The sequence below is a fragment of the Scaptodrosophila lebanonensis genome, unplaced genomic scaffold, assembly GCF_003285725.1.
Source record: "Scaptodrosophila lebanonensis strain 11010-0011.00,11010-0021.00 unplaced genomic scaffold, SlebRS2 tig00000080-arrow-pilon, whole genome shotgun sequence".
Classification (NCBI taxonomy): domain Eukaryota; kingdom Metazoa; phylum Arthropoda; class Insecta; order Diptera; family Drosophilidae; genus Scaptodrosophila; species Scaptodrosophila lebanonensis.
In genome coordinates, this window is record NW_022060561.1 from 5,599,021 (window position 1) to 5,623,326 (window position 24,306).

General features: G+C 37.6%; 2 protein-coding genes across 3 annotated transcripts; one reads left to right on the top strand and one right to left on the bottom strand.

Annotated features, from left to right (window-relative positions):
* Window positions 1-744: 744 nt before the first annotated feature.
* Window positions 745-22,579, top strand: LOC115626219 (peroxisomal acyl-coenzyme A oxidase 3). Of its 2 annotated transcripts, none has more exons than XM_030521516.1 (6): window positions 745-1,055; window positions 17,602-17,755; window positions 17,816-18,739; window positions 20,776-20,901; window positions 20,967-21,312; window positions 21,655-22,579. In XM_030521516.1, exons 2-6 carry the CDS (start codon window positions 17,615-17,617, stop codon window positions 22,203-22,205), a joined length of 2,088 nt encoding a protein of 695 aa, XP_030377376.1. In that variant the 5' UTR covers window positions 745-1,055; window positions 17,602-17,614; the 3' UTR covers window positions 22,206-22,579. The 2 variants fall into 2 exon arrangements, with proteins under 2 accessions (XP_030377376.1, XP_030377377.1); XM_030521517.1 differs by lacking the exon at window positions 745-1,055 and adding an exon at window positions 17,375-17,484.
* Window positions 14,428-16,471, bottom strand: LOC115626222. The gene is made up of 3 exons (XM_030521521.1): window positions 15,688-16,471; window positions 15,427-15,622; window positions 14,428-15,131 (listed from the first exon to the last, which is right to left on the bottom strand). Exons 1-3 carry the CDS (start codon window positions 16,469-16,471, stop codon window positions 14,636-14,638), a joined length of 1,476 nt encoding a protein of 491 aa, XP_030377381.1. The 3' UTR covers window positions 14,428-14,635.
* Window positions 22,580-24,306: the final 1,727 nt, after the last annotated feature.

Here is a 24,306-nt window from a genome sequence, read left to right on the forward strand (position 1 = left end):
TAAACCTTTTTATGTTTTTGAAACTAATAAATTTAAATACTAAAAAATGTTTGTATGCATTTTTCGAAGTCTAGGAACGTAACCCCTCATTTTGTATGGAAAAAACAGAAGGCAGCAACTGCGTATATGTTTATTTGATCAAGAAGATCAAAATCGAACTGGGCATGATCCATATTATGTATTTTATTTCATCTTATATCACAAAACGCATTCTATTTGTGATTCCTCTACTTCATTTAAAATGTCATCCCAAATAAATAAATCGTAAATAAATCTATTGGTTGAACAAATTGGTTAATCTATAGAAAATCAAACCCGTTCAGTTCTTATCTCACATATCACATTGATTGAGGGTATTTCATTGTCGCGTTGCTCGAATGTGTCATTCCCTCTTATTTTTTATCTACAAAAGATGCCGGTAGCATGCTGACTCGCTCCTTCCTTGACATTGAAATAAGCATACGTGCGTGCGGTTTTTTATACGTGTTTTCAGTACAATTTGCGGCACCTACATACGCTTACATACATACATAGGTATTTCCTTCCCTATTGTAAATTCCGCCACTTTCCAGTGAGTGTAACAGTAACTGTAGGTGGTGGTTTTTCCAAGCGCGCCCCGCGCCCCTATTAAAGTTTCGTTTATTATGAATCGAGCGGCAGCCACTCAGACTCAGTCAGTCGGTCGCTGTTTCTGTCTTGCCAGTCAATTTTTATCCGTCGGCCGTGTTGGTTGTTCGGTTCGCTTGCAACGCTTTGATTACGTTGTTGTTGCCTCTTTCGCGTGCGTGCATACGTTTCTGTGATTGTGTGCGGCATTTGTTAGCTTTTTATTTGTTTAAAACATCTGTTTTGTTCTGGCGCGTAATTGTGCGAAACTAAAACGAACAGGTAGTGCGAAAAGTGTTTGAGAATGTTTAACTGTGTTGTGTAAAAACGGGTAACAAATCAACACACATTTACAAAAATATATTGCGTTCAAGAGATCAAGAAGCGACAAGCGAGCTGCAGCAGCAACAACAACAACCATAATTGCAAAAACAATAACAGAGCAACAGGTGGGTTCAAATATACACACACACAACATTTCTGCAAACACACACGTGTTACTCACAGTGTAGACAGCATAGAAACATCTGACATCGTCGCCGTCTTCCTCTTCTACAACAAAACAATATACATAGATATGCATACATATATATATATATATATATATGTATGTATGCATGCAAACATACACACACATTTATGAGTGTGTGTGATGTAATTGAAACAGTTATATGAGTCCTTAGCATATTGCAAAAAAAAAGAAACACAACGCTGAGCGGCAACAAGCAGCGGGACGCTGGGCAGTGTCGGCATGTAGCACAGGGTGTGTCAGTTGGTTTATGTCAATGATATCATGCCCAGCAGTAGCAGCAGCAGCAACAACAATAGCATACCACCCGCCTTCTTATCCAAAAAGGCAATAACAAAAATAAAAGTAGCTAAAATAGGAATAGCACAACTATTAAGCTGCATGTACAGTACATAACAGGTACAGATGATATTAATGTAATGTTCATTATTTCATGGATTTGTTGTAAGACTATAAAATGTAAGTGTTTTCAAGTTGTTAGCTTTAACAGTTAGTTAAGTCTAAGGGAATATTTTAAGGCGTTTTCAGGAATAAAAACGATCGACTAAATTGAAAAGGGGGGAAAAAATACCCGAATTTATATTTTGGATAATCTAACCTATGATATGTACACGATAAAGTTGAATATGATTGCCGATTTAACGTGGACAATTTGAAGCGGAAAAGTACTGTTCTCCAAAAAAAGGTGTATCTTTACGAACTATAACTATGTATGAAGTAAGGCCTGTTTCTATAAAAAAAAGCACTTCCAATTTTTAAGTTTATCAAAGCAGCATTGATCTTGTAGATGTATCCTTTACCTTTAGCTCGATAAACATTCAAGTTTTTAAAACATATTTCTCAGAAAAATCGTTTGTTATGGTTTTTTATGGAAAATGTAAGTACCAAGTCTGTACCATGCTGAAAGCAATCGTATTTCTCTTAGCCAGAAAACCCTCTATGGTAGACATAAACAGTGATAGTCCGTACGAACACCTAAGAGTTTCTTAAAAGTAGGAGTACAAAGAAAATTAGACGTTAAGTATGTAGTTTACGGGAGAATCCAAACAATGTATGGCCATAAACGAATGTAAATAAAGGCGAATACAAACAATTAATTAAACTTTCTGCGAATGGGTGGAAAGGGAAGGAAAGCGCAAAAATGTGTGCAACTCGCCAAATGAAATTGGTAGAAAAGAATATTAAGATTTGTTTTAACAAGCAAAATAGTAAATGAAATGGAAATGACGCTACTAATGCCATTGATGTCTCGTGTGTGAATATATTTTTGGAACTTCACCCAAAATAACACAGTTTTGCATAAAAGCGATGCTGACTGTATATATGTATGTACATACATACATATATATGTACATATGAAAATAAAAAACGCACGTTTTTCACATACCAAATACAATTAAATTGATTGTTATTGTTGTGCTCCGACAGAGAGAGGTACAAACATATGCACACAAATCTTTTGCCGGCTCCCCGCTAGGCTACATATTTGATTTTTATACCCTATATCGGAAAAGTATACCAAGAATTTTCCTTCTCCTGAAGAGAACTGATGTTATTAATATATGTATAGATAAGTATATGACTCACATTAACACAGAGTTCAGCTTGAGACCACAAACTTTGCATTTGTTATCCAAATGCAGATAATTATTTATTGCAAATCATTGTTTTATATAGCTGACATAGAAATAAATGGTTTAAAAGTTAATATTAGTAAGAATATTGTTTGTTTATCGAGAATTCGAAATAAAGCGAGGCACTATCTTTATTTATTCTTAATTTATTACTCCTTATACATATTCTAAAATTTTATAAAAATCCCTGCAATATTATATATAGCTGCCCTAGAAACGCTGGGTTTTTTATTTGTGCTGCATTAATTATTATTTTTTAGGTTATTTAAACATAAATATAACCACAACCGTATTTTTTAATATGTATTTATTTTGTACTATTTTTTAGTAATTAGAGAGTACAGAAAACGGATGAAAAGAACGATTTTTAAAAAATATAAAAATTGAACTTTTTGATTTAATATAAATTTTGAATTAATTTGATTTGTTGAATACTTTTGAACTATTGTTATTATTTGTTTAATGCTTTTTTTTAAAGAACAATTGCACTATTATGTATTATTATTTTCTCAATGTTGTTTTAAAGATTACTTTTACTGTGAGAGTTTTGTTATGCTTTTATAGAGTATCCAAAAGTCGAGAGCACGCGCCTTCTGCGTTAAAATTTTGTTTAAATATATTTGTGTATATACATATGTAGATGTGTATGTGTGAATGTATACTTACGTACTATACATTTGATTGCTCGCTAATTTGTCAATGGAAGCGCTCTGTAAATAAAAGTGAAATTGTGATCATTGCTGCAATTGCTGTTCTGCACATTAACATAATTTACATTTAAATTGCAATACAAATGCCCAGCCATGTAAAGACACTTAACGAGCCCTCGGCAACAGCGACAAATGTCAGTCACTCTAAAACTGTGTGGAATGTAAGCATTGTGCTATTCTCATGCTCACAATTACAGTTAATTAATTTTGTTGTTGTTGTTGTTGCGCGCCTAACGACAAATTGTGAACTTGTACTCACACACACATGTACATACATGTGAGTCTGTATGTTTGTACGATATGTGTTCTTACACGCAACAGTTGAAGTCCAATTTGATGACAGCGTGGCTTGTTAATTGGGGAGAAGGGTTTGTGCCTAGGATCATTTGTGGACATGCCAGCCTAACCGTTTAAGGCGTAATTCCCAAATTAGGGATAAACGATATTAAATTATATAAAAAACATGCCACAGTTTAATACAGGGCTTAAATAATGCTAATGGAGTGGCATCTAATGGGAAACACATGCCATACTCGCATCAGCAAAGCTTCCGTGTTCGCATTCTAAAAATGGGACAAGGTCATCATTCGTTTAAACGCAAACAACATTTCTTTTTGTCATTTTTTGACATTTTTTGCAATGCAAAAGATTTTTGTTATTCGTGATAAGTTTTCAATGCATAAAATACGTTCAGGATCCATCAAAAAACCGGCATATAAAGCAATTACGCAAGAGTTTTCTTCGAATGAATGTTTGTCAACCTCGACTGCTGACTAAAATAACTTAAGATAAGAACAGCCTCTCTGGAGAGTTGTTGGCTTTGCGATAATGACAGTAGGTTCTGCGATAATAAAGAGAATTCGTTGTCAAAAGTTTTTCTATTAGTCATTGCTTTGCAGGTAAAACATCTTTGTTTATCAAACAGCGCTTCTTCGTCTTTCAATCTCAATTGTCCGAATTATTAGATGACTATGTTTGTATCTATTAAAACAGTATCTAAGGGAATAAGCTTAATTTCCTTATAAGTCAGTTTCAGTTTAACCTGATGCATCCATGAAAGGTTGCCCTGCTAGCACCAATTGCAGGCGTTCCTAGAAAAGGTATTGTACGTTTTTTGGTTTATAAGATAAACCAGGAGATACTGCTCTAAGCTTGGTTTGAAATAACGCAAATATTAGATACGATTTTAAATTTAAAGTAAACGATACATTAAAAATGTATAATAGAAGGCTTTAAGAATCACATTTATGATGACAACAACGTGCATCGCAAATGGAAATTTCTCTAGGTATAGTCCCTATGCACACGTCTATTGTCTATTAAGTATAGTATTTTAATGAATTTCAATTACACTGTTCACAATCTTGATTTAGATGAAGTTTATGGTTAATTTAATATGTATTAATATATGTATTATCATATTCTTAGACGCAAGAATAATTGCAAAAGTTCCGATCTGTTTTTGCAATCATTTCTGTTTTCGAAAATACCTTATGGTAATTATTAAAGATTTTGGTGGGATTTCTGCCACTTGCCTTAATTTGTAATACATTTGCAGATGGCATATTCATAAATTTTGGTCATCTTGTTAGATTTTAGTTTGTTTTTCTTACAGCGTACTCAAGTAATTCAAGCAATTTCTTTAGAAACTATATTTCAGTTGCCAATCTTTCAGATTTATATTGTAAGGTGATGAATCTATTGCTAATAATTAAGCAAAAACCAGTCTATATCTCTTCGAAGCGCTACAACATTTCATGGAAATATATTTTGTGTAAATTCCACGACTACTTTAAAGCCCCAGCATTTATTTTTGAGCTGGCGTTGGAAATAACCAGATAACATGCTAATTTCTAGACAAAGTCTGAGTAGAGCAATTTTGCTATTTTGTAACCGTAAAGGCTGGCTATTAAGCTATTCGCGATCATATTATTGTTTATCTTATTGACTTATCGCCGAACAATGAGTTAACATTTTCAAACAGTTAAGCAGGCGCTGTGACGCCCCCAAAAGGCACTTAATTAGCGGGCACACAGTGGCGTCCCAACTGTAAAAATGTGCATAAATATTTGTTTGGTTTATCAGATCAGAACACAGGGTCGTGGCGTGTTGCGCATTTTCTGTTTGTTTCCCCCTATTTGCATAGCTTTTGTTGTGTAGATATGTATATACATGCATGTAAGTATGTATATGTGTGCCTCTTCTAAATTTAGCTTTGCAACCTCAAAGAAGATTGGCTTTACTGTTTATTCCAGCAAGTAATTTACTTTCGCTGATTGCTCACTTTATGGAATCTTGGGAATTCGCAGCAATTTAAAGTTGACGCACACAGACAATCACACAATATTTGTATATCGGGTTTAAGTAAACATTGCATCTGTGTACACACACACACACACACAAACAATATGTATGTATGTAAATATGTGTGGCCGGCCGGCAACTTGAATTTGTGTGTGTTCGGCTTTGCCCTTCTTCCCAACTATTTTGTTAACCACCTCTTCTTCGGGAGAGAGCTTGAGAGGATGACGGAGAGAGATACAAAAACCGGTTATTTGTTATCTTCTGCTCTCTTCCGGTGTCATTTACTTGTTGTATTTGTTATTGCAAATTTTTTTAGAGAGGGCGTTAATCGTTTCTAATTGACTCTAAATGGCATTTGATAAAAATTATATACATATGTATGTACATATTACTATTATATTGGACTGAAAACTGAAAAGAAATGTGCGCTTTGTAAACGTCATGGAACTCTTTTTTAATTCAACAGCAGAGTTCAGAGAGTGAGACTTTGTCGCAGTTGAGTGTATCTGCTTTTTTGAGCGATTGTTTTGCGTGACAATTTGCACTCACGATGCACTCACGCCAATAGGCTTATCTTTTGTATTTTTATACCCTGTACCCGTAGGGTAAAAAGGGTATATTAGGTTTGTGCAAAGTATGTAACATACAGAAGGAAGCATCTCCGACCCCATAAAGCATATATATTCTTGATCAGCATGACGAGAGAAATCGATCTAGACATGTCCGTCCGTCTGTCCGTCCGTCTGGATGAACGCGAGGATCTCAGAAACTATAATAGCTAGAATAACCAAAGTTGGCATCCAGATTCTCCTAGGTCCGAGAAAGGACGAGTTTATTTTATTTTTTTTAATTATCCCCCCCTTCCCCCGCTGCTGAATTTCGTCAATAGCGTCCACATTTTAAATGCTACCTAAACCAAACTTTGCACATATAATTTATATATAATTATCTACTGTTGATTAAAATTTTATTCAATTCTGTCAATTCTAAGAAGTAAGTAAGTAAATAAGTTATTAGCGAAACCAATTCTCGCCAGTACAACCCCACAAACAGCAACAACAAGTTCGCTCTTCTTCTTCCTCTTTTTGCTGCTGCTTTGGGCGCATATAACTCAGTGACGGAAGCTTACCTGGGTACAGGGTATTACGCTGTCGGGCTTGCTCGACTGTAGCGTTCTCTCTTGTAATTCCAAATAAAACAATTTTTTTTCCAAATAAAACCAATCTTAAAATATAACATTCTTTCTTTTAATAAATTGTATATATGTAAATAAAAATAAATAAATTATTAAATTATTAAAAAAACATTTTTACTTTCCTTTAATGATTTGCTGCAGGTAGCAGGATGTAATCCTAATCCTTCAACTTCAGGCAAACCTAAATCAGCAGCAAGTCCTAAGAAGTGTCCTTTATTATTTGCATTCATTTGTACCTAAGTAGTTGTGCCGCAGCAACTTAATTTTCTATTTATTTATTTAATAAATAATTGGTGTGGAAGCCGGTTTGCCGTAAAAAATAGTGTAGCATATCATACAGGGGCAGAATTAAATTTTTTTTTTTTTTTTTTTTTTTTTTTTTTTTATTTTACATATATACAATTTATTAAACTAGTTTTCTACTACCAATATGGCAGCTTAAGCTAGTTGAAAGTTAGGGAATACAAAAGTTGTCTATAGTAAGCATCTATAGGACGCACTTATATCTATGTACATATATACAATATTTACAATGTTTTACATGAAAAATGATTATATTTTATGATATATACTATGTATTTTATACAAGGGCTCTTGTGGGGAGATCCTTTGGATGGCACTTCTTCAGTCTTCTCTTCTTAGGTTTGGACAGGAGCCGCCTCGCTAGTGCGTTGGGGTGACTGCCGAGTCGCTTCTCGTAATTGCTTGCGTGCATTTGAATGACATCGCCAACCTTGGGGACACATAAGTCTCTTTCGATGTCCCTAGTGCGCATATACCAGGGAGCGTTGCATATTTTTCTGAGTATTTTAGCTTGAGCAACTCTTATTTTGTTTAGGTTTGAAGCAGCGGCAATGCCATAAATTGATAGCGCATACTTCCATATTGGACTTAATATGGACTTATATACTGTCACCTTACTGTGCAGGGACAGCTTGTTGCATGGTGCAAGCAGCCATGCCATCTTTCCGGCTTTCGCCATGACCGATCGCTTGACCATTGTTGTATGCTTGCTGAAGTTGAGTCTTCTGTCCAGAATTACACCAAGATATTTGTGCGAATTTGTATGACTGAGCGTGGACCCCAACATTGTGATATCTCCGCATGACGACGGCCTTGTTGTAAATGTGACATTCGCACACTTGCTGGCGTTGATACCAATGTTCCAATTCAGAGCCCACTTCTCGAAACTACTTACATACTGCTGTAAGGCTTCCGAAGCTACATCGATATCTCTGCTTCTGGTAAGCACCGCAGTGTCGTCTGCGTAAGTAGCTATTAGTGCGTCATCCTCGTATACTCCAATGATCTCTTGCGGTGCAGGCATATCAGCAGTAAATAATGTATACAGGGTAGGACCGAGAACACTGCCTTGGGGCACTCCTGCACAAATTGAGCGCCTCGTGGATTTCACTCCATCAACAGCAACTCTGAAGCTTCTGTCCCTTAGAAAGCTTTCGATGAGTTGAAACAATTGAGGAGTTAGCATGCCTTTCAATTTGCAGAGGAGACCATCATGCCACACTCTATCAAAAGCTTGTTTAATATCCATAAACACAGCCACTGAGTACATCTTTTGCTCCATGGCTTCCAGGGCGAAGTTGACCACACGGTGGAGCTGTTCCGGTGTTCCGTGACTTCTTCGAAAACCAAATTGCCATTTTGGAATTCTGCGCGTCACGGCTTCGAGCTGGAGAATCCGGTCCAGAATCACACGTTCCATCATCTTCCCGAGGGCAGGTAGCAGACTAATCGGCCTATATCCATCTACTTCAGTATGCTGTTTCTCTGGCTTTGGAATCATCGTAATTAGCGCCATTTTCCAGCAGTTTGGAAAGTGCCTCAGCCTGAGTATGTTATTCATGAGCAAGACAATATACAGCAGAGCCCTTGTGGGGAGCAGTTTCAGCGTCCTGTTGTCTAAAAGGTCTTCTCCAGGCGCTTTTTTTACCTTTAGATTTTTTATCTGCTGTACCACTTCTTGAAGTGTAACTGGGCTTGCAGGCAAGGCCATTTGGAATGGCATCTCCAGCCTAAGCTCGACTACCCTTCGCCTATCTGCTGATGTAAAGTCAAAAGGCTTAAATCTTTCCTCTAGGCTGTTTGCAAAGATTTCAGCATTCTGCTGACTGGAATAGCTCCATCCACCTGTAGGATCCTTAATTGGAGTCTTAGGGATGACCAGCCTCTTGAATCGCCTCGTAAGCTTCCAGAGCGAGTAATTAAATGATGCATCTGGACCAGCACTTTCCAATATGTCATCAATTCTGCCTTGTCTGATTTTAGCAAGCTCTTTTTGCAGTCGATTGGACAGTCTTTTGTAGATTTGATGAATGCGAGTATCTCCAGTTCTTGCATATTCTTTCCTGACTCTTCTTTTCAGGCTTAAGAGCGCAGCAGCCGTTGGTGGTAGACTAGCTTGACTATGTTGGGTTGGCAAGCGTAAAGTTTTCGGTGCAGCAGAAGACGCAGCCAGTGAAATGTTCTTCATGAGGATTGATATCGCGTCTTCGATATCCTCTGGGCTGTTAATTTCGACGTTCAGGTTAATTCTTCTTTCGAGATCGGCTTTAAAAACATCAATACGGGAGCCAGGTGGTAGAATATATTCCCTCTTGGGATTATATTGCGGTGCATGATGTAGCGTCGCTACTACTGGAAGGTGATCCGATGCGAGCTCATATTTTGTTTCAACGGTGAGTCTGTTTAGGGCAATCCTGTTGACAATAAAGAAGTCTAGTGCAGAGGGGTTAAGCCGTGTGTTGTATGAGTAGAAAGTTGGCTCTCCAGTAGCAAGAACTTGGCAAGTAGTACTAGCTATGGCCTCTTGCAAACACCTTCCTCGCCTGCAAGATCTGGAATTACCCCACCATTGGTGTTTTGCATTAAAATCACCGCCTACAATAAACTTATCTCCTAAGGTTGCAAGCAATAGATCAAAGTCGGCCCTGCACCAAGCTTCATTGGGAGGAAGATATAGGGAGGAGACTTTGATGCTTCCACCATTCGTCGTTATAGTTACGCTGGCCGCTTGGATGCTTGTTTTTATAATTGGCTCATTCTGTGAATGAGCGATACTTGATCTAATGATGACTGCAGAACCACTTTTAGCGGTGCCACTGGGATGATTAGCGTAGTACTGGTCGTATCCTGGCAAATATGCGTTCAAGCCAGGACGCATATGCGTTTCGGTTATTAACATGATATCGATCAAGTTTGAACTTAGGAAAAGCCTGAGTTCATCATTGTTTTTGACCAGGCCCCGTGCGTTCCATAATCCGATTTTTAACAGCGGATTTAACATTTGGAGATTTAATATTTAATAATTGCTTTGAAGATCGGCTGCAAATGGTTTGAAACCTGGCTTTTAAGCTCAATTTGCCGAGTTGGTTCAAAGCCTGGCTGCCAAATTGGTTTGAAACCTGGCTTACATTTAGTTTTAGTTTTTCACAAATCATCTTGCTGCTGATTTATGTTCGCCTAGTACTTCAGATTTTGGATTTAAGCATTTGCAGGCGATTTACAAATTTTACGAAAGCCGCAGCCGCTCAGAACTTAGTTTGCAAACTGGCATCTTTACTACGTACTAGGCGAACATAATGCAGCAGAAAGATGATTTGTAAAAAATTAAAAACAAATGTAAACCAGGTTTCAAACCATTTGGCAGCTGGGGCTCAAACCAATTCGGCAACTGGGTTTGAAATTTGACTACCAAATTGGTTTGAAGCCTGGCTTACATTTAGTTTTAGTTTTTCACAAATCATCTTGCTGCTGATTTATGTTCGCCTAGTACTTCAGATTTTGGCTTTTAGCAAACGCAGGCGATTTACAAATTTTACGAAAGCCGCAGCCGCTCAGAACTTAGTTTGCAAACTGGCATCTTTACTACGTACTAGGCGAACATAATGCAGCAGCAAGATGATTTGTAAAAAATTAAAAACAAATGTAAACCAGGTTTCAAACCATTTGGCAGCTGGGGCTCAAACCAATTCGGCAACTGGTTTGAGCCCCAGCTACTAAAAGGTATGAAGATCGGCTAACACTAAGAATAGTGTAGCATCTTTTAGGCGGACGAATTTAATTTTAAATTTTTAAAAAAAATTAATCTTGCTGCTGCCTTCTGTTCGCCTGGTACTTCAGATTTTGGCTTTTAGCAAACGCAGGCGATTTACAAATTTTACGAAAGCCGCAGCCGCTCAGAACTTAGTTTGCAAACTGGCATCTTTACTACGTACTAGGCGAACATAATGCAGCAGAAAGATGATTTGTAAAAAATTAAAAACAAATGTAAACCAGGTTTCAAACCATTTAGCAGCTGGGGCTCAAACCAATTCGGCAACTGGGTTTGAAATTTGACTACCAAATTGGTTTGAAGCCTGGCTTACATTTAGTTTTAGTTTTTCACAAATCATCTTGCTGCTGATTTATGTTCGCCTAGTACTTCAGATTTTGGCTTTTAGCAAACGCAGGCGATTTACAAATTTTACGAAAGCCGCAGCCGCTCAGAACTTAGTTTGCAAACTGGAATCTTTGCTACGTACTAGGCAAACATAATGCAGCAGCAAGATGATTTGTAAAAAATCAAAAACAAATGTAAACCAGGTTTCAAACCATTTAGCAGCTGGGGCTCAAACCAATTCGGCAACTGGTTTGAGCCCCAGCTACTAAAAGGTATGAAGATCGGCTAACACTAAGAAAAGTGTTGCATCTTTTAGGCAGACGAATTTAATTTTAAATTTAAAAAAAAAATTCATCTTGCTGCTGCCTTCTGTTCGCCTGGTACTTCAGATTTTGGCTTTTAGCAAACGCAGGCCAATTTGGCCATCGGTCAAACTGATTTTTGTTTATCTATGAGTCCGCTATATGAGTACGTCATATAACCACCCTCTTCACCCCTCTCACCAACCGTACTAATAAATCCATTTAAAATTTATTTGAAGTCATTTTTATTTTCTTTTATTTACAAATTTAATGAATTAATAATTATTGTTCTTATTAATGTAAATTAGATATAACAAATTAAATATAGGAAATAAAATATGCACGAAAAAGGACATCCATCAGTATTATTAATATAAATTGTGTTATTATTATAATAATTATAATCAATTTCTTCGTTTTGCTCCTCGGGGCTTAAACATTCGTTTGCCATTCTGACTTTGCTCATTTGGCGAGCTGTGGGAAGTTCGAAAAGGACATCCAATTTCATGAATACATATACATATAAATAAATACATATAAATTTTATTATTATTGTTATAATTAATTTTTCTGTTATTATAACATAAGCAATTCCTTCGTTTTGCTCCTCGTGGCTTGAACTTTCGGTTGCCAATCTAATCAAGCCGACTTCTGATCAGAAGATTGCTTCTGCCGTTGGCTAATCGCAGGATCGTCCTTGGTGTTTTTCCAAGAAAAATGATTGTGGGGGGACGGAATTTCGTCAGCCCCATTGCATACTCTCTTCGGAACCTCTGACCACACACGGTTGTGAATCGGGGCATGGCTTGGATGGACAGATCCAATAAGCTGTTGGTATCCTCGGCCGCATTGACGGCCGGCGCATTACCTTCGCTCTCAAAGGACTTGTTGATTGCCTCATTCAGGTTGGCCAGCAGTTGGCGACGACGCACATAATTCGGATTGCGACGCACCAGAAAGTGGCAGGACTCGCCGCGGTTCATGCGTGTCGTCGTCCAGCACCAGAATGGTCTTGACTCCGGCGCGACGCACGGCCACCTCCATGGACAGATAAAACAGACGTGGATCGCGATGACGCATTTTGAGGCTGTAGAGAAAAAGAAAAAACAAACGAGACAATTTAGTTAAGCGTCGAAATTAAAACAACTTATTAACGGTAATTAAATAGACAAATCAATGTGACGTAGCTTAAAAAATTGAATAGTTAATGAAACATATAATGGGAATCATATTTTATTCCTACTCTACTTTTTGTGTTGCATTGTACTTGGTAAACGTAATCTGTCCAATATCTAAATTTAACTTATTATAATCTTTTGTTTTCAATTAAATTCAATTATACCCTGTACCCGTAGGGTAAAAAGGGTATATTAGGTTTGTGCAAAGTATGTAACATGCAGAAGGAAGCATCTCCGACCCCATATATTCTGAATCAGCATGACGAGAGAAATCGATCTAGACATGTCCGTCCGTCCGTCCGTCTGGATGAACGCGAGGATCTCAGAAACTATAAAAGCTAGAATAACCAAAGTTGGCATCCAGATTCTCCTCGGTCAATTCTAAGAAAAGTTATTAGCAAAACAAATTCTCGCCAGTACAACCCCCCAAGCTGCAGCAACAAGTTCGCTCTTCTTCTTCTTCTTTTTGCTGATGCTATGGGCGCATATAACTCAGTGACGGAAGTTTACTTGGGTACAGGGTATTACACTGTCGGGCTTGCTCAACTGTAGCGTTCTCTTTTGTTTGGCTTGATTTGTTGACGAAAATATTAAAAATATAATTTGTAAGCTGCAAAACATTAGTCAGTTCGTGAGCGAAAGCTTCTTTTATTTGTTAATAAAATGTTTTTTCGATAAGAAAAAATTAATGGTCATCGAAGAAATTAGTAATCTTCATTTATATCATTTTTAAAAACAAATATTTTGTGGGCTTATAACTTTTAAATTGTGTCAGTCGTTATAAATGCTTGAAACAGATAAGTAGGTTTAGATTGTTAAATCGTTGATTTCTCATAGCGATTGGGTGCTTTCGATGTTATCTTCGTCGTTCCAATTATCAGAAAAATAGTGTTGTCGTTAAGAATAAAAAACAATATCATTTTAAAATGTACACATGGCCCTCAAGTTGAAGTATTCTTCCTTCTTCAACTTGAGGCCCATTTCTTAAGCACTTCTTAATTCAAAGTATTCTAAGCGATTGAAGCAACTTTTTTGAACCAATTGATCAACATAAATACCTTAGAAAGCTAGAATTATTTACCTGACAATTTGACTCGGACGGAAATATAGAAAACAAAACATAAACTTGTCCTATTCTATTGTTGAGAGAACATTTTGTGTTGATCGATTATATGATAGAAGGAACCGCACCGAACCAATTATCCCTGCGATCATGGGGATACGAATTTGTACTTAAGTTTCCCGTTAGTTTACGAAAGTACACATTCAAATAAAAAACCAAAAGTTCTTGAAATAAATACCATGAAAATGAGGTGAGAAGAGTCAACAATGGGAATGTAATGAATGTATTGCCCAAACTATCGTACTTATACTATAGTATTATTCTTTATTTTATATGAAATTTGTAGCACACTTAGCAGTATTGTTGAACTAAAGGTAATGTTTGGGCTGAATAACACAATACTAAGTACGGTATTCGTAGGGTATTCGTCTTTATAATCAACTCTTTCGGTAGTTCAGCCACTTATGCCATTACTTGTATTCTAACGAATGAAGAAAGATGGTAAACTTTAAGGACACGCTTTTTAATTTTATTTGAAAATTGTCAATTAAATTCAGAAATCCAGTGTTAGTCAAACGATCAGCAGATTAGGCAACCAATCCACACAAGAATATTGCAAATTTTCGAAACTATAATAATAATAATTGATGTTGTTCCTTTTGAGTGCATAGACTTATAAAATATTTGAGTGTAGAATTCCAACAATAAAAAATTATCAACATATATCGCCCTCTCCCATTTGAAAAGTGCCCGGATTCATGACGACATAATCATCGCTTTCGCTGCGCACATCCTCCTTCTCCTCGTCAAGCAAACAGTAGATGTGATCGGTTTCCTGTTTGATCAGCTCATCGCCCAATCTCTTCCAGAATGGGCGACAACGATTCTTCCATTGGCGCAGATTGAAGAAGGCGCAATAGCGGGACTGCGAGGCCTTCAGCATGGCCATATAGAGTGGCGTTATCTCGTCGGCCTTCAGCTTGGCCATCAAGTAGACGGCCGTCTTCTTTCTGTATATGTCATTGAAGTCAATGTAGATGTTCTTGGCCTGCTCGTAACAGCGCTTGGCCAGGCTAAGTCTATGCGTGTCCTTCGCAAAGATCTTGCCCAGGGCAAGCAATATCTCTGCCTCGTGATCGCGATGATCGTAGATGCGTGAGAGACGTAGAGCTTTCTTGTAATTTACAATCGCTTCTTCGGGACGCTGGAAACTGCAGTTGAAAAGTTGGATTAAAAACCTATTTTCCGAATCACTCAAATGTGTATTTTCTGTAGAAAAGTGCTAGAGTTCAATATTAATTTAATTGAAAAAGTTGAATATTTGGCAAAATCGTAGTAGTGACAATAATTGTTTCTAATAAAAAAAAAAAATATAACTCTGAAAATCTATAAAACTAGCTAACAAGCTATCAGTCTCTCCTTTATAATCCCCTAAAAGTTTAAAGCTAATGTTATGTTTTCATTTCTTTCGATTAAAAGCGTATTATAGATTGATGTTTAGCTTACTTCTCTGAACACTGTCCCATAAAAAGATAATACTTAATGTTCAATTTCACAAATTTGTACTCGGTGAGCGCTAGAATTCGTGGCTTTATCTGCTCGAGACATTGCTTGGCGGCCGTAAAGTTGCCGCTCTCCATGAGAAAGGAGGAGCGCTCCAGAAAGGTGTCACAAAAGATTTCCAAATTCTTTTCGCGTCCAACTGCGATCGCATTAGGACTTAGCTTCTTTATACAAATTCCTCATACTCTTTCTTTCTGTACTTACTCTCTGCTATGAGGACCGTAGCTTTTCTGGCCAATTCGATGGCTTCATCGGGTTTCTGACGTACAATTTGTTTTCCCAGAATGAGGAGCTGGCGCGCCAACTTCTGGGAGACTAGTTCGTGCATCATCAGACAGCCGGGCGGCATATCGGGCTCGGCGCCCCACACATGGCCCCGCACCAATTCTAGGGTCATTTGCAAATAGGTGATGGCAGTGGGGCGCTGATTAACACTCTCCAGATACAAAGCATAGATGTAATAGATGCGGGCTATCATTTCGGCGGCATCGCGCTCCTCCCCATCCACGCTGTGGCACAGAGAGACAATCTTCTCCATGACGGCGACCAGCGCGTATTCGTAGACATGGCGATAAGGTTGGAGCAACATCAGCGTCTCGTAGAACAGAGTAAAGCTCTCCTTATAGCCCTTCAGCTTGTACTGCACGATGGCTAGCTCGGCCCGCTTCAGCTTATCGATGAGCTCGTTGAGCAGAGGACGATCGTCAATAATGCGAGCGCGAATGCTGACCGTCTCGTACAGCGCCTGCTCCTTTTCGGCCAGGCAGTAGAGGAATGCGGGCAGCGATTGGCAGCCCTCTCTGAACAGCTCATCCTGCAGGGCCTCATAGATGGGTCCTCGAATGCGACGCGCCTCATTATAAGTAAGTGGCACAATTGATTCGCGCACCTTCTGGCGATCGAATGTGATTTCACGGAAAGCGCGATGCGGCGTTTTTTCCTTGATTTTGTTCTCAATGCGTCTGATTTCATGGGCGCGATGCGACATTTTTAGATTTTTGAAATTATATATTTTCTTCTGGTTTTTAATAAGTGTAAGTTAATATATGAAAAATATATATAAACTTCAAGTAGTCGCCTGCTGAGTGTAACAGTTTTGAGGAAATTGTGAAAAAGCGAATCAATGCTAACAGACTGTTAATCCAATGTAAACACAAATCTTTTAACAATGGCTGTAAAACTGCTGGTGTGTAGCTAAAGCGGGGCACAACTGCTCTAGAACTATGGCTGAAAAGGTATTTCTTATCAATTAACAATGGTTCTAAAACTGCATTGCGTAGATTTTTAAAAATCTAACTACGTTTTAGAATTTAAGCGCCGGTATAAAAATTTAAATATCAAAAAATTAATTATAATACAAAACTAAATATTTTTTTAAAAACTAAAATATTTCTAAAGTATTCTTAAATACAATTGTTACATAGAATAATTGAATAATTATTCTGAATGCTTAGGAAATGTGGTTTTCTAATTTAAATAAGATTTATTTTTAATTTTATTCAAAATCAAACATTTCCTTTCGATTAGTTTAGATTATTGTATGAAATCTACTTATTTGCAGACTTTTGCTTCGAAATTTTAGCATTATCTTTAAGAACATGATAATGGGCACGCGCAAGAGTGTTTGGAAAACGTACTACATAGTATATCTATCTATTCACGTAGGTAGTAAGTTCATTGCTATGGCTTCGTTTTAACACGCTTAAAGTTAAAGACTAGTCAAGTGTTCCACTTAGGAAAAAAAAACTAAAGCCATGTGGTTGCTTTTGGAAAATGCAGCGCATTGTGTCATTAGAGTGCCAATTGTTAACAACATTTTAAAGCTGGAAACTAAAGTTTAATTTCATGTGCAATTTTGTTTAAATGCGCAAAAAATAAATAAATAAATAAATTTTACTCGAAGAGCAATTAAAAGCTTAAGAGTAAACACAAACTATTAATCTATCTATTCAACGAATGGAAACAAATGCATTTCATCGAATGAGAAATCTATAGGCTTAGGTTTGTTTATATATGCGAAGATTAAGTTCACGAACAATCGATGAACAACTGTTGTTATTTTTTAAAATGTGCTCTTCATTGTTTGAAATGTTATTTTAATAACCCTTAACCCCACAGAGCAACAGTAAAAATGGTCGAAGATAATGAGGACTTGAGCTTTATACCCGATCTGCCGACGGGCGGACCTCTGGCTGTGTATCGCAAACGCGCAAATTTTGACTGGAAGCGTCTGCGTCTGATATTCGAAAAGAAGCAGGGACTGCGCATTAAGGTAACCAATGCTGATCCTTCAAATTGCGAAAACTCCTACTAATATTTCTCTCCTAAACAGTATAAAGTCTGGCATCGTTTGGAGAGCGATCCCCTCTTCGCACACCCGGCGACTACGCTGCCTATGGACGAGCAGAAACGTTTGTGTGCCATGCAGGTGAATCGGATGAAGCAACTGGATCTGGTGCCCAAGGAGATCGAGAACCTGTCGTTCTCGGCCAAGACCAAATATCTGATGTACATCAACGAGGCACTGGCCAGCTACTCGCCCAGTTTGTCGGTGAAAATAGCTCTGGGCGTGGGGCTATTCAACAACGCCATTCGAGCCATGGGCACGGAGAAACACACCAAGTATATTGAGGCTGCCTGGAACCGTGAGGTCATCACTTGTCTGGCCATTACGGAGCTCTCGCATGGCAGCAATACGAAGAGCATTCGAACCACGGCCACCTATGATCCGGCAACGCAGGAGTTTGTCATCAATACGCCAGATTTCGAGGCGGCCAAGTGCTGGGTGGGAAATCTGGGCAAAACGGCAACGGTAGCCATGACCTTTGCCAACTTGTATACGGCCGATGGCCAGAATCATGGACTGCATGGCTTCCTCATACCCATACGAGATCCCAAGACTCTGCAATCCTATCCGGGCGTCTTGGTGGGCGACATTGGTGAGAAGTGCGGCCTTAATGGCATCGACAATGGCTTTGTCGTCTTCAGCAATTATCGCATTCCGCGTGACAATCTCCTCAACCGCACCAGCGATGTTACGCCCGAGGGCGTCTACGAGAGCATGTTCACAGAACCGGCAAAGGTGCTCGGCGCAGCCTTGGAGAGCTTCTCAGCCGGTCGCATCGGCATTATGCAGGAATCGGCGAACACCCTTTGTAGTGCTGCTGTCATCGCAGTTCGCTATGCGGCGGTCCGGAAGCAGTTCGGTCCCGAGCGCCAGGGCGATGAAATGGCCATCATTGAATACCAGTTGCATGTGAGTGGGGAGCGATTCTAATAAGGAAAATGTCCATATTCCACAAATCGTGAAATAGAAATCCCACATGATACTTTATCCGTATTGAAAATTTAACCTAGAATCTCGTAACGTTCCTAAGAAATGTTCGATCATGAAGTAAGGCGTCATAAAGTTTAAAAAAAACATTACTTCTTAATCCGACATTTTGTTTTAAAAACAAAATTAAAACCAATTTTTAAAACGGCCGTGTACAAATATTGTACACTTAAAGAGGTTATTTATGTATATAGTATCTATTTAACCATCTATATATCTAACCATCTATATATTCGTTTATCTATTCATCCCTCTATTTATCCATCTATCTATTCGTCTATCTATCCATCTATCTATCCATCCATCTATCTATCCACCTATCTATCAATCTATCTATCCATCAAATTGATATATCCATATATTTATTCATGTATTTTTCTATTTATCTATCCATCTATCTATCCATCTATTTATCCATCTATCTATCCATCTACCTATCCATCTATCTATCCATCTATCTATCCATCTATCTATCCATCTATCAATCCATCTATCTATCCATCTATCTATCCATATATTTATCCATTTATTTATCATTTATCTATCAATTTATCTATCCATCTATCTATCTATCAATTTATCTATCCATCTATCTATCTATCAATCTATCTATCCATCCAATTTATATATCCATATATTTATTCATGTATTTTTCTATTTATCTATTCATCTATATATCCATCTATCTATCCATCTATCTATTCATCTATCTATGCATCCATCTATCTATCCACCTATCTATCAATCTATCTATGCCTCCAGTTTGTATATCTATATATTTATCCATTTATTTTTCTATTTATCTATTCATCTATCTATCCATCTATACATCCATCTATACATCCATCCATGTATCTATCCATGTATCTATCCATGTATCTATCCATCTATCTATCCATCTATCTATCCATCTATCTATACATCTATCTATCCATCTATCTATCTATCTATCTATCCATCTATCTATCCATCTATCTATCCATCTATCTATCCATCTATCTATCCATCTATCTATCCATCTATCTATCCATCTATCTATCCATCTATCTATCCATCTATCTATCCATCTATCTATCCATCTATCTATCCATCTATCTATCCATCTATCTATCCATCTATCTATCCATCTATCTATCCATCTATCTATCCATCTATCTATCCATCTATCTATCTATCCATCTATCTATCCATCTATCTATCCATCTATCTATCCATCTATCTATCCATCTATCTATCCATCTATCTATCCATCTATCTATCCATCTATCTATCCATCTATCTATCTATCTATCTATCTATCTATCTATCTATCTATCTATCCATCCATCTATCTATCCACCTATCTATCAATCTATCTATCCATCTATCTATCCATCTATCTATCCATCTATCTATCCATCTATCTATCCATCTATCTATCCATCCATCTATCTATCCACCTATCTATCCATCTATCTATCCACCTCTTTATTTATCTATCTACCCATCTATCTATCCATCTATCTATACATCTATCTATCCATCTATCTATCCATCTATCTATCCATCTATCTATCCATCTATCTATCCATCTATCTATCCATCTATCTATCCATTTATCTATCCATCTATCTATTCATCTATCTATCTACCTATCTATCCATTTATTTATCTATTTATCAATTTATCTATCCATATATCTATCCACCTATCTATCCATCTATCTATCCACCTCTTTATGTATCTATCTATTCATCTATCTATCCGTCTATCCATCCATCCATCTATCTATCCATTTATCTATCTATCCAATGTATATATGCATATATTTATCCATCTATCTTTATATCTATTTATCCGTCTATATATTCATCCGTCTATGTATCTACCATCTATCTATCCATCTATTTATACATCTATCTATCCAAACGAATTGTAATACCTACCACAAATATAGTTCTAATACTTTTCCCTCACAGCAATATCGCATCTTTCCATACTTGGCTGCGGCTTGCGTCCACAAGATTGCCGTGGAGGAGCTGACCAACACATATCTGGAGATAATAGCGCGTTCGCAGGCAGATTCAAATGGGTTCGATGTACTGGTTAGTGGTGAAGTAATATCAGCTGAAGAAGCAGACACTAATATATTTATATTTCACATTGCCAGACCCAAAATGTATCGGAAATTCACGCATTAGTCTCTGCATCCAAGCCGCGCATCACTTGGGCCGCTCGCGATGCTATACAGGAGGCGCGCGAGGCTTGTGGCGGCCATGGATATCTGCAGGCTGCCAAGCTGGGACAAATGCGCAGCGATCACGACCCACTGTGCACCTACGAGGGCGATAATAATGTGTTGGGCCAGCAGGCCTCCAATTGGCTGCTGCGTCAATGGCGCGCCAAAGAATTGGAGTCGCCTATAGGCACAGTCAAGTTTCTGGAGAATCGCGAAGAACTATTGCAACTTAATTATGCACAGGCGCTGCAGAGATACGGACTGGCCAGTTGGGAGTGTAAGTAAACTAAGTATTGGAGAAGGGCCGGAACAGCTTTGAAAACCGTATACAACTAGGTTATGCCTAGTTAATGATTGGTATTAAAGAGTAAACAAGATGACATGAAAATGTGCAGCAATGTAAACCATACAAGAGTCGATCTATAAAGAGCCCCACGATATACAAATATTGACTGCTTATATCATAAATCTATCATTAAAACGATTAGTGCCACAAAGAGTTAGTTGAAAGACTGAGGGAGAAGGGTATTCAAGAGTTGGACTGACGCTACTTGAACACTACTTGTATAATCCTTTTGTTTTCAAACCGAAACATTAATTGCATGTTTCCCCATTCTAGTTGCCCTGCACTGCTACGAGTGGCTGCTCTGCCATCTTATGTCGCGCACGTCGGCACATATCGAACGGGATCTGGCGAGCGGCATGCATCGTTTCGAGGCCCGCAACAATTCTCAGGTGGCGGGCGCCCGTGAACTCTCCCTGGCCTATGCTGAGTACTTCGCCCTGAGTCGCTATGCGGCGCATGTGCGCCACCTGCAGGTGGAGGAGTCCTATGGGCAGGTGCTGCGTCTGCTGTACGACGTCTATGCGATGCGGCTGTTGGAGCAGCACATGACGACCTTCTATGTGGGTGGCTTCGGGGTGGGCGATGCATTTGCGAATGCCTTGCAGCAGCGTTTGCTGCAGAGCTGTGCCCAGCTGAAGGATGTGGCCGTGAGTGTGGCGGATGCGATTGCGCCGCCCGACTTTGCACTGAACTCGGTTATAGCACGCGCCGATGGATTGCTGTACGAGAATCTGCAAAAGGAATTTATGACCAACGAGGGCGCATTCCAGCGGCCCAAATGGTGGCGAGACGTCATCATACCGCAGGCCAAGTCGAAGTTGTAGGCTAAGAAGGAGTTGTGACACACAGAGCCCAGTCGCTGGGTCTGAAGAAAGTGCCTGGCAGTTTGTTGGCCAAGTTATGGGAGGAAGCACACAGTTTGGCAAGCACTGCATTTGGCCCCAAACTGCAGAGCACCTACATATTTTTAGGTGTAGTCATACATACTATTACTGTATTATTGTTATTGCCTCATTCAAAATCAGGTATTAATGCAAGCATATACATACATATGTAACATTTTGTAGCACGACATACATACATACTTATGAAAATCCCATCCTTTAAAGCTATGTATAGAATTGTAATTTGTATATGTATTTTTATCGAATGAATAATGATGTGTAATAAAGACTCGTGTCCTCTTTTTTATATAAAATATTGCGGGTTAATAAGTTTTATTTGTTTTATTCAAATGTGCCGCACACAATCATTTCAAAAATGTGAACAAAAATAAATTAAAATTTGAAGGAAAGGTAAACCACGGGATCGTTGCTTTTAATTAAATTTATACAGTGCGGCCACAATATTGACGAAGGTTGGGAAATGTATGCGTAAATAAAAGGCGGAAAAGGGCTTTGCATAAAGAAGTAAATAACAAAATTTGTACTGCAATAAATAAGCAATGCCTTTTGAGTGTTAAGGATTTGGAATGCCATCATTTAAGCGTCACACAATGGTCTTATTATTTAACAATAAAAGACATTTAAATATGGGTTTGCTCTGCATTTCCATGTACAAATAGTTTCAGGGCAACAGTTTTTAAGAATATTTATGATTAAAAGTGTAACGTATTCGTATTTTTATTTTTACTTTTCATTTGGGAAGAAAAAGAGAGACTTTTGAAATGTAATCGGGTTTTTATAAAAAAGCAAATTTTTTTGAAAGTAAATTTCTCAATAAAAGAAAAAGTTTATCATAAACAAAAGTTGTTGCTAAATGTTAATATATATTGAAATAAAAACATAAAACTTCTTAATATATTAAAACAAAAAGAGTAGAACAGAAAATTCTTACCACCACGACTACCTACAGTCTTTTAACTAAAATAAAACTATATAAAAGAGCTAAAGATTTTCTGTAGGTTTTCGGTTAGGCACTATAAAGTAAGATATTAAAATAAAAACAAAACATTTTATGACTAAGAGTGGCTTTTGAACCGATCGTTTCTACTAAGGAAGACATTTATTTACTGAACATATCCTACCTATAAAGTGTTCCTATAAAATGGGGTCTTTTATTCGAGCGCAGAACATAGTATTTAAAAATACTAGTTATAAATCAGAATAAGATTGGATTTACTAAAACTTCGTATAAAGGTTTAATTCAATTCCAAGAAGCAAGAAAATTATATGTAAATTGATCTCAAAAGCAGAAGGGCTGTAATTTAAAAACTTTTTAATAGCTCTAGACTTAGAAAGACAAGGGTATTCTCTATATTTATTTATTTGTTATTCAATTAATATATTTTTGTGTCAACAAACATTGACTGTCTACATTACAAAACAATATAAAAGCCATAAAAAGCATTAAGTACGATAAATCTACTCAAATTACAATAATATTTAATAAACGCCTCCGACTCAATGGGGGATTTTATTTACCTTTCGGCTAGCTAAGCCCTGACTCACAGCCAAGGGCGGTGAGAGACGTCAGTAGATCTACCATAAAAAAAAACTGAACAGAGAGAGGAAGCTTAGAATTGGTTAAAATTTCAACATCAAAAATATATATATATAGTACACTAATTCTTAAATGTCGGTCCAATTTTCGTGACAATTTACACAAGTTCTTAATGTTTCAGTTCACAAATATCGCTAAAGCTAAGCAATTTGATCGGCGATTAACTGTTAACTATCATCTGTGATGTCGGTGGGTTAGAAAGTTAAATATAATATAATTTGTTGTTATAAACTAGTTCTTACACTCTCTGTTGTCGAATCTGAATGATTCATTTAAATTGGGCTGCCAGCAGATTTGTTGGCTATATACTCGTACCATGCATACTACTATAGACGTGCTAACTCGTTTTTATGTAAACAGAGGAGATGGAAGCAACGCTTAGATCAAACAAATAGAAAGAGCGTACATTTATGATAATTAGTC

Bases quoted from the DNA above. Each gene is read 5' to 3' on its own strand.
- LOC115626222 (XM_030521521.1), bottom strand. From the start codon at position 16,471: ATGTCGCATCGCGCCCATGAAATCAGACGCATTGAGAACAAAATCAAG. The intron at 15,623-15,687 runs GTAAGTACAGAA...ATGCGATCGCAG, and splicing joins TACGGTCCTCATAGCAGAGA to TTGGACGCGAAAAGAATTTG. The intron at 15,132-15,426 runs GTAAGCTAAACA...TTTCAACTGCAG, and splicing joins ATGGGACAGTGTTCAGAGAA to TTTCCAGCGTCCCGAAGAAG.
- LOC115626219 (XM_030521516.1), top strand. From the start codon at position 17,615: ATGGTCGAAGATAATGAGGACTTGAGCTTTATACCCGATCTGCCGACG. The intron at 20,902-20,966 runs GTTAGTGGTGAA...TCACATTGCCAG, and splicing joins CAAATGGGTTCGATGTACTG to ACCCAAAATGTATCGGAAAT. The intron at 21,313-21,654 runs GTAAGTAAACTA...TCCCCATTCTAG, and splicing joins CGGACTGGCCAGTTGGGAGT to TTGCCCTGCACTGCTACGAG.